General features: G+C 54.3%; 1 protein-coding gene across 3 annotated transcripts in view; it reads right to left on the minus strand.

Annotated features, from left to right (window-relative positions):
* ttll5 (tubulin tyrosine ligase-like family, member 5) overlaps positions 1-12,496 on the minus strand; it is a 509,143-nt gene that overhangs the window by 278,426 nt on the left and 218,221 nt on the right. For all 3 annotated transcript variants that reach the window (XM_038821737.1, XM_038821754.1, XM_038821747.1), the window contains exons 25-27: positions 8,823-8,956; positions 1,950-2,354; positions 610-800 (exon numbers count right to left, since the gene is read on the minus strand). In XM_038821737.1, coding sequence (XP_038677665.1) covers positions 610-800; positions 1,950-2,354; positions 8,823-8,956 — 730 coding nt within the window. The remainder of the gene's footprint in view (positions 1-609; positions 801-1,949; positions 2,355-8,822; positions 8,957-12,496) is intronic.

The following is a 12,496-nucleotide window of genomic DNA, read 5'->3' on the forward strand; positions in this document are numbered from 1 at the left end:
TCTTGAGTCCAGCTTTTAGAGCCTAACTGAAAAATACACTCACTTTATGACCCTAACACCGTGTCTCTTCCTTTGAAACTTTAAGACTTTATTCAAATCCCTTGATGTTCTGTTCCCCATTGTTACCAACTTGCTTTACATAAACATCTGTTTGCAGTATTACTAAGCTCATCAATGTATCAATGGCCATTAACATAGCCAAGCTGTCCCTACCTTAAGCATCTTACATTCTCCCACAGTTTCAAAATATATAACCAGCAGAAAATAATCCAATTTCTTGGATTTCCTGATACTTCCATGCCACCACTATGTTCCAGACAGTTTGTATCAATATTTATTGAATTAATTATTATTGACATCAGGCCATTGTGAAGACGATGGTCTGTCACTTCTGGGTTGAACATCCTCTGTTCTCCGAATGCTCTCTCGACAGACAATGAAGTCAGTATGAATCCAGAATCTCACTACCTCATATTTGTCAGTTTGAGTGGCTGACTTACCTTTAGCCGAGAACCCGTTCACCTTGTAAGACATCCAAGGTTCAGACTATGTTCCATTTGTTTTTTTGCAGCATGATGCTACACTGGGCTGAGGGGAGGCATTACTCACCTGCTGTGTTAGAAGACTGAGATGACTGGAGGCTGAGTATTGCCGAGCTTTCTGCTTTGCTGCCAAGCGCTGCAGCACGATGGAGATGGCTTCATGGTTCAAATCTTCACTTGGAGCGGGATGATAATCACCTTCCCCGAGTGTGCCAACTGTTGGTGGATGCTGCCGGTGGAGGCTTCGCACACCCGATCCTGAGGAGAGGGGAAAAGCCACAACACGAGTCTTTATCAAGGTTTGCAAGGATAGTGCGGGAAAATGGCATTGAGGTAGGCGATCAGCCATTATCTAATGAAATGGCAGAGCAGGCTCGAGGGGATGACTGCCCGCTATGCACTGTGCAGTAAGGCCATACCTAAACGGGCAGAAATTACACACGTTCACACCTCGTCTTTTATCCACAGGAGAAAGAGGAAGAAATGAAAAGAGGGGGATTCAGTGGCAGGTCTCAACTGGACAGTTCCCGACAGCTAGTCAAAGCAGGCACTGACAGCAGTGCAGGAGTAGGCCTCACCATAACATTTGGTGCATGGGTGAGTGAGTGGGAAATTTATACACCACTAAGAGGTTTGGTCTTGCAATGCCAAGACTGGCCCCTTTCCACATGACGGGCATCTCCATCGGGCAGCAGGGGTGGCGTGATACCTTGATTACCGCATGCGAAACATAGGATTGCTGTTACAATACCTCCAGCTTATTCTCCAGGGACAGAGGAGCACACAAGCAAAGTTAAGGGGGTTAAAAGAGCAAGTCATCAGTATTGAGGCCATTTTCCACACCATTTCTCTCAACTGATTCTTGAGGTGGGAGTTCTACCTCACACAACTTCTATCCTTGTGGCGTCTTTTTTTAATGTTTCCCCGATTGGGTTTCCCAATGGGAATTCCCAGTCCCTGAATAAAATGTGGGAGGGGCAAGGCGGATCTAAGGGAAGCAGAGCACAGCCCTTTCCAGAGCCCTTTCCAGCACACAGATGCACCTGACCAAAGAAGTGACTATACTTCAAGCTGGCAAACTAATAGCGAGTGCAGACTCTCATTTCAAGTTAACTTTCAGACACGCTCGGACATCCGTGTGTGAAGGTTTAACTAACTGTTACGCAGGCTAGTCCTTCAGGAACTTTTCAGTCTTGGCACTTCATGCTTTATATGACACTACATGAAAGAAAGCCTGGCAAAGCAACCCGTCTGTCAAACTCGGTACAAGATGCAAGCATTGCTAAACAACCTGTTGCGATAGTGGGGAAAGAAAAAACATTTCTAAGTATATATTTATCTGTGTATATCTCAGGGAAGCTGAGCTGGGAGTGAACAAGGGTGTACCTCAGTTCCATGCGTACTCACCAGCTGTGGCTGAGACGGGCCTGGATAGTTTCCGGCTGTAGATCTGGGTAGCTGCTTGGAAGGAAGATGCTGAAGCAATAGGGAGAGTACTGGAATTGGGTCGATGGAGTCTGCTTGGGTACTGGGGGTGATGAGATGTCGGGGTAGCTGAGGCTGTTCTGCAGACCCCTGTGCCAGTCCTGCCCACTGCCTCAGCCAGCAAGGCAGCCAGATCCTGAACCGGAGTCGTGCAGGTGGGCAGGGAAGTGGGCAAGGGCTGGTTGCCTTCTTGCTGCAAAGCTGTGTGTGGAGGATGAACATTATGACTAGAGGAGACCTGCATCGAAGAGCTCTCTGTAAAACGGAGCCTTCCATCACCTGATCCATCTGAGGCACTGGAGTCTTCTTCCTTGGGTACAGCTGGTCCTGCAGAATAGCAGAGAATGACCGATCAATAGTAGTTACCTGTAGAATCTCAGCTGTCAGAAGGATTAAATCAAACAGGACACAAAACATGATTTACACAGACTGTTCTAATTCTGTTAGAGACCATTAATATTTAAAGAAGAAATCCAAACACCCAGTAATTAGCCAACAGGGAATTTGTAAGATATATAAATGATTTGGAGGAAAATGTAACTGGTCTGAAGGTTAAGTTTGCGAACGAAACAAAGGTTGGTGGAATTGCGGATAGCGATTAGGACCGTCAGAGGATACAATAGGATAGAGATCAGTTGGAGACTTGGGCGGAGAGATGGCAGATGAAGTTTAATCCGGACAAATGTGAGGTAAGCATTTTGTAAGGTCCAATACAGATGGGAAATATACAGTAAATGGCAGGAAACTTAAGAGTATGGATAGGCAGAGGGATCTGGGTGTACAGGTCCACAGGTCACTGAAAATGGTAATGCAGGTGGAGAAGGTAGTCAAGAAGGCATACGGCAAGTTTGCCTTCATCAGTCGGGGCATTGAGTTTAAAAATTGGCAAGTCATGTTGCAGCTTTATGGAACCTTAGATGGCCACACTTGGAATACAGTGTTCAATTCTGATCGCCACACTACCAGAAGGATGTGGAGGCTTTGGAGAGGGTACAGGAGGAGGAGGTCTTAAGTGGGTGCCCGTCCAAGGGCCGGTGCAGACTCGATGGGCCGAATGGCCTCTGTCTGCACTGCAAATTCTATGATAACACTATGATAACACTACATACAGCTCACAAAGACTTGAGCTATACACTCATTTTACTTCTTACTTCCTCTTGAGAGGTTCCTTATCTTACAAAAACTTGAGGGTTTAATCACTTTTCCTGGGACTGGCCCCAAAGTATGCCACAGTTGTCCAGAATTCACTTTAATTCTTTTCAATGTTCCGATGATCCACTGAGAAGATTCTATGGGGGTTCTTCCATTCGTATCTCAGCTACGTGACCCTCCACCTTTTTTTTTTAGAAACCTCACAACTGTGGATGCCTCAACACCATGATCAGGTTGACAGCAGAGGCACAATTACCTTCTCACAGCTTTCCAAGCTAATATTTAAGATAAATGGTGGAAGATATAGAGGGGATGTCAGAGGTAGGTTCTTTACCCAGAGAGTAGTGGGGGCATGGAATGCACTGCCTGTGGTAGTAGTTGAGTCGGAAAATTTATGGACCTTCAAGCGGCTATTGGATAGGTACTTGGATTAGGGTAGAATAAGGGAGTGCAGGTTAACTTCTTAAGGGCAGCACGGTAGCATTGTGGATAGCACAATTGCTTCACAGCTCCAGGGTCCCAAGTTCGATTTCGACTTGGGTCACTGTCTGTGTGGAGTCTGCACATCCTCCCCGTGACTGCGTGGGTTTCCTCCGGGTACTCCGGTTTCCTCCCACAGTCCAAAGATGTGCAGGTTGGGTGGATTGGCCATGAAAAATTGTCCAAAATTCTATGATTAACCTAGGACAAAAGTTCGGCGCAACATCGTGGGCCGAAGGGCCTGTTCTGTGCTGTATTTCTCTATAAATCTATAATATTGTTGAATGCTTTCTGCCACAAAGCTCTGAGAGGACTAGCTGCTGGCGAGAACAAATCTTCCAGTTGCTTTTCCCTCATGAAATCCAAAGTGAGATTGAGTCCCCTGCGCACATTCTAACTGGTGAATGATGACGTTACTGTTTTGTCTGCTTGAAATGAAGGCCTAGCCGACTGTCACTTTCGAGTGAGATGTGTTCTACACCAAAAGCAAAGCTACAACTGTCTCAGTCTTATCCCAAAACTGAACTAAAAACAGAAAATGCTGAATAAACTCAGCAGGTCTGGCAGCTTCTGTGGAGGGAGAATACAGTAAACATATCGAGTTCAGAACAGAACTCTGAAACTGAACTACTTGCTGCTGTCTGCAGATACACTCAGATTAATAAAACAAAAAAATCTTCTGACCAAAGTGCAAACGTGAATAATTACCTCTTTGGCAATGTGGCATGTTTTGGGATGGTTCAAACAGAAATGCAAACAAATTATTTTTACCTTCAACACAACTCTGATTAGACCATAAGATAGGAGCAGACATACGCCACTTGGGTCCATCGGGTCTGCTCCACCATTCAAGGAGATCATGACCGATCTGATATGAGGGGAAGAGATAGAATGGACAGGATAAAATTGTTTCCATTGGTGGAGAATTCTAGACCCAGGGGACATGGATTCAAGGTTAGTGGCAGAAGGTGGAGGAAACATGAAGAACTTTTTTTATGCAGAGGGTAGTGGGAGTCTGGAATTCGCTGCCCGAGTTGGTGGTGGAAGCAGAGACCCTAAACTCTTTTAAGAAGTGATTGAATCTGCACCTTAAGTGCTTTAAGCTACAGGGCTATAGACTGGGTGCAGGGAGGTGGGATTAGAAAGGGGACCTGTGACTCCTCGGCCAGCATAGACAAGATGGGCCAAATGGCCTTCTAGGCTATAACTTTTTTATGGATCTGTATGATCATCTTCAACTTCACTTTCCCATCTTAAACCCATAACCTTTGGTTCCTTTACTGAGTAAAATAATTGCCTTTCTCAGCCTTGAACAGAGTTAACGACCCAGCCTCCACAGTAAAGAATTCCACAGATTCACTACCCTCAGAAAGAAGAAATTCCTCCTCACCTCTGTCTTAAATAGATGACCCCTTACTCTGAGATTCTGCCTTCTGGCCCGAGACTCTCCCACAAGGGGGAATCAACCTCTCAGCATCTACCCTGTCAACCCCCCAAGAATGCGATATGTACGTCAATAATAAAACTAATGAAAATCGCTTATTGTCACAAGTAGGCTTCAATAAAGTTACTGTGAAAAGCCCCGAGTCGCCACATTCCGGCGCCTGTTCGGGGAGGTCGGTACGGGAATTGAACCTGCGCTGCTGGCATTTTTCTGCATTGCAAGCCAGCTGTTTAGCCCACTGTGCTAAACCAGCCACTGTGCTCAACCAATAAGATCACCTATCATTCTTCTAAATTCCAATGAGCACAGGCCCAACCTACTCACCCTCACCTCATCAGAGCATCCCTCCATACCCGGGATCAACCCAGTGAACCTTCTCAGGACTGCCTCCAATGCCAATATATCTGTCCTTAGATAAGGGACCAAAATTGTGCACAGTATTCCAGGTGTGGTTTAACTAATACCTTTTATTGTTTTATCCCAGAGCCACCAAGGCAATATATGGACCCAACCCCCTATGCCTCAAACAGTTGTGGAGTAAGCACGGGACTCCAATCAGACCTTTTGCAAACAGGGAAGGTTTAACTCTCATAATGGCAGTACAAATGGTGCGATGGACCAAGTTTGAGAAGCTACAGCCACTGTTTATGGGGCAAGCGACATCCCTTGCAAAAAGAGTGAAACCATTCAATATGTCGGACAAAAAAGAAATAGTGCAGTGAAGCCAAATGCCAAGAAATTGGGAAAAACTTGCCAAGCACCAAGCTCTGTGTGATGGGAAAACCCTTCAAAAACGGGAAAACTGTCCAGCAGAGGTAACTGAGTACGACATCCGTGGGAAGTTAGGGCACTTTAAAATAGTTTGCAGATCCAAAGTTCCTTTGGCTCACAACAAGAAAACCAAGTAAAATCCAAGAAGTGGAAGAGTCACAGTGCAAACAAATAACCTTCTTTTCAGAAGTTAACAAAGAAGAAAATAATTATTGGAGGATTAAGTTAGAAGTAAATGGTGACTCCCCAGATTTCAAGCTAGATACTGGCACAGGTGTTTCAGGTTTATCTGAAGTTAGATATGAGGAGAGATTAAATAAACTGGGATTGTTCTCCCTAGAGAGACGGAGGCTGAGGGGCAACCTGAAGTTTATAAAATTATTAGGGGTATAGATAGGGTGAACAGTTAGAAGCTTTTTCCCAGGGCGGAATTGAAAATTACAAGGGGGCACAAGTTCAAGGTGAGGGGGAGAAAGGTTCAGTGGAGATGTGCGGGGGAAGTATATTTTACACAGAAGGTGGTGGTGGCCTGGAATGCACTGCCAAGTGAGGTGGTTGAGGCAGATACGTTAGCGACCTTTAAGACTCATCTGGATAGTACCTGAACAGACAGGGTATAGAAGGATGCAGCCGGTTGGTCTAGATAGGACACGTGATCGGCACAGGCTTGGAGGGTCGAAGGGCCTGTTCCTGTGCTGTATTGTTCTTTGAAATGGCTTAAAAATATCACATTACTGTCAAATACCATTCAGTTGCAAGGTCGAGATGCGACAACATTAAAAGTAACAGACCAACAGGTCGGAGTATTTTCGACTATACCGAGGGACGAGGCAGGGGTGTCCCCTGTCCCCCCTACTTTTTGCACTGGCAATTGAACCCCTGGCTATGGCGCTGAGGGAGTCGGGGGATTGGAGGTGGCTGATCCAGGGTGGGGAGGAGCACCGAGTGTCGCTCTATGCGGATGACCTATTGTTGTATGTGGCGGACCCGGTGGGGGGAATGCCGGTGGTGATGGGGATTCTCCGGGAATTTGGGGATTTCTCAGGGTATAAGCTTAACTTTGGGAAAGGCGAGCTGTTTGTGGTACACCCGGGGGACCAGGAGGGGGGATTGGGAGGTTCCCACTGAAAAGGGCGGAGAGGAGCTTCAGGTACTTGGGGGTTCAGGTGGCCAGGAGCTGGGGGGCCTTGCATAAGCTAAACCTCACAAGGCTGGTGGAGCAAATGGAGGAGGAGTTTAAGAGATGGGACATGCTGCCGCTGTCTTTGGCGGGTAGGGTGCAATCAGTCAAGATGACGGTGCTCCCGAGATTTCTGTTCCTGTTCCAGTGCCTCCCCATCCTTATCCTGAAGGCCTTTTTCAGGATAAGGGAAGGGAAGGGAAGTTCAGGCTCCCCCCCTGGGAACACCTTTAGGTACAAGCAAGTAAGGGCGTTTGTCAGGCGGCTGGTGGCGGGGTTCCCCCTGCTGCCGCCGCGTGGGGTCCAGGACAGGGTGCTCTCGGGGGTATGGGTTGGAGAAGGGAGGATCTCGGAAGTGTACCAGGTGATGCAGGAGGTAGACGAGGCCTCGGTGGAGGAGCTGAAAGATAAATGGGAGGAGGAGATTGAGGAGGGGATGTGGGCGGATGCCCTAGAAAGGGTGAACTCCTCCTCTTCGTGTGCGAGGCTTAGCCTCATACAGTTTAAGGTACTGCATAGGGCTCATATGACCGGGACAAGGATGAGCTGGTTTTTTGGGGGTGAGGACAGGTGTATTAGGTGCTCAGGGAGCCCAGCAAACCATGTCCACATGTTCTGGGCATGCCCATCGCTGGGGGAATTTTGGAAGGGGGTAGCAAGGACGGTATCGAGGGTGGTAGGATCCAGGGTCAATCCAGGCTGGGGACTCGCAATATTTGAGGTTGCAGTGGAGCCGGGAGTGCAGGAGGCGAAAGAGGCCGGTGTTCTGGCCTTTGCGTCCCTAGTAGCCCGGCGGAGGATTCTTCTTCAGTGGAAGGATGCGAGGCCCCCAAGCGTGGAGGCCTGGATCAACGATATGGCGGGGTTTATTAAATTGGAGAGGGTGAAATTTGCCCTAAGGGGATCAGTACAAGGGTTTTTCAGGAGATGGCAACCATTCCTAGATCTCCTGGCAGAATGGTAAAAACAAAAGGTCAGCAGCAGCAGCAACCCGGGGTGGCGGGGGGGGAGGGGGGTGTCTTTGTTTTTGTGTTGGGTTGAATGTTTTTTGCCAATGACGGGCGTTAATTTATTGTTTCTCTTTTGTATTTATGCCGGGGGTGGTTCTGTTTTTTTTTTGTTCTTGTTATTGTTTTCTTTTTTATGAAAATTTGAAGAAAAATTATTTTTAAAAAAGTAACAGGCCAACACTTGGTAAGAAAAAGATGCTATGGTAAAGAAATTATTGAACCTTTGTACATTATATAAACAATTCGCTTTATAATTTTTAAAAATATAAATTTAGTGTACCAATTATTTTTTTCAATTAAGAGGCAATTGTGTGGCCAATCCACCTACTCTGCACATATTTGGGTTGTGGGGGTGAAACCCACGCAGACACGGGGAGAATGTGCAAACTCCACACGGACAGTGACCCAGGGTTGGGATTCGAACCCAGGTCCTCAGCGCCACAGTCCCAGTGCTAACCACTGCGCCACATGCCACCCCTCACTTTATGATTTATGAAGGAACACACTGACACAAGTATATCATAGTTTTTTGAAGAATAAAGGGATTAAGGGTTATGGTGTTCCGGCCGGAAAGTGGAGCTGAGTCCACAAAAGATCAGCCATGATCCCATTGAATGGCGGAGCAGGCTCGAGGGGCCAGATGGCCGACTCCTGCTCCTAGTTCTTATGTTCTTATGACACCAGGAAGTAAGGTTTTGTAGCTGGGGGGAACATACAGAGCTGCTAAATAATGTTTCTTTGCAGCTGCAGATACCCACCTGCTGTGGTTTTGGAGCCGATTGGCTGCTCACTGTTGCTCTGCTTTCCATTCCTGGCTTGGGTCCCCAGGAAGACACTGGCTGATTTATTCTTGTGGGTGTAGATTGTGAGGAGTTCCTCCAAATCATTCTCACTGTAAACCATTTTCAACAATTATATACAATGTGTTTTGAAAAGAAATGGCACAGGAAAAGAGTAAAACTCGGCTATGCTAAAAATCCAGAATAAAAACAGAAAAAGACCCAGGCGATGAGTCCACACCTGGGAAGGAAAGTCACCCCTGTCCCCCCTCAACCCACAACCACTCACACCTAATAAGCATCACTGACTCCTTTAACTCTCTCCCAACTCAGTTCCTGCATATTAACTTACTCCCTCTCTCACCATAGGCCTGATGGGGTCAATAGTCCTGCCTCACTACATAATTCTGTTACTAACCGTTGCCTCCCTTTCCCCTACTTTCCAAAGTCTCCTTAAAAGACCTGCACTGACTGCAGCCTGTCTCCAAAGCCAATCCCTTGCAACATTTTCTTCCTTATTAAGGTTCTGGAGCTGCCTGAAACACAATGCTACCGCTCTGCACTCAAACTTCTTTGTCTATTTTTTACCCAGCCTATGCCAACATAAGGAGCTCAGGAAGCAGTGGATGGTCTGCTGTAGGAGGCTGGGAATTGACTTTGGTGTTGGGGAGATACTTATTCTCTTTTCTCTTCTAAGATGTGTGGCATGGTCAGGTAGAAGGGTGGTGGGGTCGGGCCAGCATGTGAGGAGGTGGGGCTGGGGTGGTGCCAGGGGAGGCGGGGCCGGGCTGACGTCATGTGGAGGTGGGGCCGGGCTGACGTCATGTGGAGGTGGGGCCGGGCTGACGTCATGGGGAGGTGGGGCCGGGCTGACGCCGGGGAGGCGGGGCCTTGCTGACATCATGGGGAGGCGGGGCCAGGCTGATGCCAGGGGAGGCGGGGCCAGGACAACGCCAGGGGAGGCGGGCTGGGCCGACGCCTGGGGAGGCGGGCTGGGCCGACGCCAGGGGAGGCGGGGCCGGGCTGACGCCAGGAGAGGCGGGGACCGGGCTGGGCCAGCACCAGGGGAGGTGGAGCCGGGCTGGGCCAGGGGCGGTGGGGCCAGGCTGGGCCAGCACCAGGGTAGGTGGGGCTGGGCTGGGCCAGGGGAGGTGGAGCCGGGCCAGCACCAGGGTAGGTGGGGCCGGGCTGGGCCAGGGGAGGTGGGGCCGGGCTGGGCCAGGGGAGGTGGGGCCGGGCTGGGCCAGGGGAGGTGGGGCCGGGCTGGGCCAGGGGAGGTGGGGCCAGGCTGGGCCAGCACCAGGGGAGGTGGGGCTTGGCTGGGCCAGGGGAGGTGGAGCTGGGCTGGGGCAGGAGAGGTGGGGCCGGGCTGGGGCAGGGGAGGTGGAGCCGGGCTGGGCCAGCACCAGGGGAGGTGGAGCCGGGCCAGCACCAGGGGAGGTGGGGCCAGGCTGGGCCAGGGGAGGTGGGGCCGGGCTGGGCCAGGGGAGGTGGAGCCGGGCCAGCACCAGGGTAGGTGGGGCTGGGCTGGGCCAGGGGAGGTGGGGCCGGGCTGGGCCAGCACCAGGGGAGGTGGGGCCGGGCTGGGCCAGCACCAGGGGAGGTGGAGCCAGGCTGGGACAGCACCAGGGGAGGTGGGGCTTGGCTGGGCCAGGGGAGGTGGGGCCGGGCTGGGCCAGGGGAGGTGGGGCCGGGCTGGGCCAGCACCAGGGGAGGTGGAGCCGGGCTGGTCTGGGCCAGGGGAGGTGGAGCCGGGCTGGTCTGGGCCAGGGGAGGTGGAGCCAGGCTGGTCTGGGCCAGGGGAGGTGGAGCCGGGCTGGTCTGGGCCAGGGGAGGTGGGGCCGGGCTGGTCTGGGCCAGGGGAGGTGGAGCCGGGCTGAACCAGGGGAGGTGGGGCTGGGCTGGGTCAGGGGAGGTGGGGCTGGGCTGGGTCAGGGGAGGTGGAGCTGGGCTGGGGCAGGGGAGGTGGAGCCGGGCTGGGCCAGGGGAGGTGGGCCGGGCTGGGCCAGGGGAGGTGGAGCCGGGCTGGGGCAGGGGGGGTGGGGCCGGGCTGGGGCAGGGGAGGTGGAGCCGGGCTGGGGCAGGGGAGGTGGAGCCGGGCTGGGCCAGGGGAGGTGGGCCGGGCTGGGCCAGGGGAGGTGGAGCCGGGCTGGGCCAGGGGAGGTGGAGCCGGGCTGGGCCAGGGGAGGTGGGGCCGGGCTGGGCCAGGGGAGGTGGGGCTGGGCTGGGCCAGGGGAGGTGGGGCTGGCTGGGCCAGGGGAGGTGGGGCTGGGCTGGGCCAGGGGAGGTGGGGCCGGGCTGGGCCAGCATCAGGGGAGGTGGGGCCAGGCTGGGCCAGGGGAGGTGGGGCCGGGCTGGGCCAGGGGAGGTGGGGCCGGGCTGGGCCAGCACCAGGGGAGGTGGGGCTGGGCTGGGCCAGCACCAGGGGAGGTGGGGCCGGGCTGGGCCAGCACCAGGGGAGGTGGGGCCGGGCTGGCCCAGCACCAGGGGAGGTGGGGCCAGGCTGGGCCAGCACCAGGGGAGGTGGGGCCAGGCTGGGCCAGGGGAGGTGGGGCTGGGCTGGGCCAGCACCACGGGAGGTGGGGCCAGGCTGGGCCAGCACCAGGGGAGGTGGGGCCGGGCTGGGCCGGGGAGGTGGAGCCGGGCTGGGCCAGGGGAGGTGGGGCCGGGCTGGGCCAGCACCAGGGGAGGTGGGGCCAGGCTGGGCCAGCACCAGGGGAGGTGGGGCCGGGCTGGGCCAGGGGAGGTGGGGCCGGGCTGGGCCAGCATCAGGGGAGGTGGGGCCGGGCTGGGCCAGGGGAGGTGGGGCTGGGCTGGGCCAGGGGAGGTGGGGCCGGGCTCGGCCAGGGGAGGTGGGGCCAGGCTGGGCCAGGGGAGGTGGGGCCGGGCTGGGCCAGGGGAGGTGGGGCCGGGCCAGCACCAGGGTAGGTGGGGCTGGGCTGGGCCAGGGGAGGTGGGGCCGGGCTGGGCCAGCACCAGGGGAGGTGGGGCCGGGCTGGGCCAGCACCAGGGGAGGTGGAGCCAGGCTGGGACAGCACCAGGGGAGGTGGGGCTTGGCTGGGCCAGGGGAGGTGGGGCCGGGCTGGGCCAGGGGAGGTGGGGCCGGGCTGGGCCAGCACCAGGGGAGGTGGAGCCGGGCTGGTCTGGGCCAGGGGAGGTGGAGCCGGGCTGGTCTGGGCCAGGGGAGGTGGAGCCAGGCTGGTCTGGGCCAGGGGAGGTGGAGCCGGGCTGGTCTGGGCCAGGGGAGGTGGGGCCGGGCTGGTCTGGGCCAGGGGAGGTGGAGCCGGGCTGAACCAGGGGAGGTGGGGCTGGGCTGGGTCAGGGGAGGTGGGGCTGGGCTGGGTCAGGGGAGGTGGAGCTGGGCTGGGGCAGGGGAGGTGGAGCCGGGCTGGGCCAGGGGAGGTGGAGCCGGGCTGGGCCAGGGGAGGTGGAGCCGGGCTGGGGCAGGGGAGGTGGAGCCGGGCTGGGGCAGGGGAGGTGGAGCCGGGCTGGGGCAGGGGAGGTGGAGCCGGGCTGGGCCAGGGGAGGTGGGCCGGGCTGGGCCAGGGGAGGTGGAGCCGGGCTGGGCCAGGGGAGGTGGAGCCGGGCTGGGCCAGGGGAGGTGGGGCCGGGCTGGGCCAGGGGAGGTGGGGCTGGGCTGGGCCAGGGGAGGT

The sequence above is a fragment of the Scyliorhinus canicula genome, chromosome 2, assembly GCF_902713615.1.
Source record: "Scyliorhinus canicula chromosome 2, sScyCan1.1, whole genome shotgun sequence".
Lineage (NCBI taxonomy): Eukaryota > Metazoa > Chordata > Chondrichthyes > Carcharhiniformes > Scyliorhinidae > Scyliorhinus > Scyliorhinus canicula.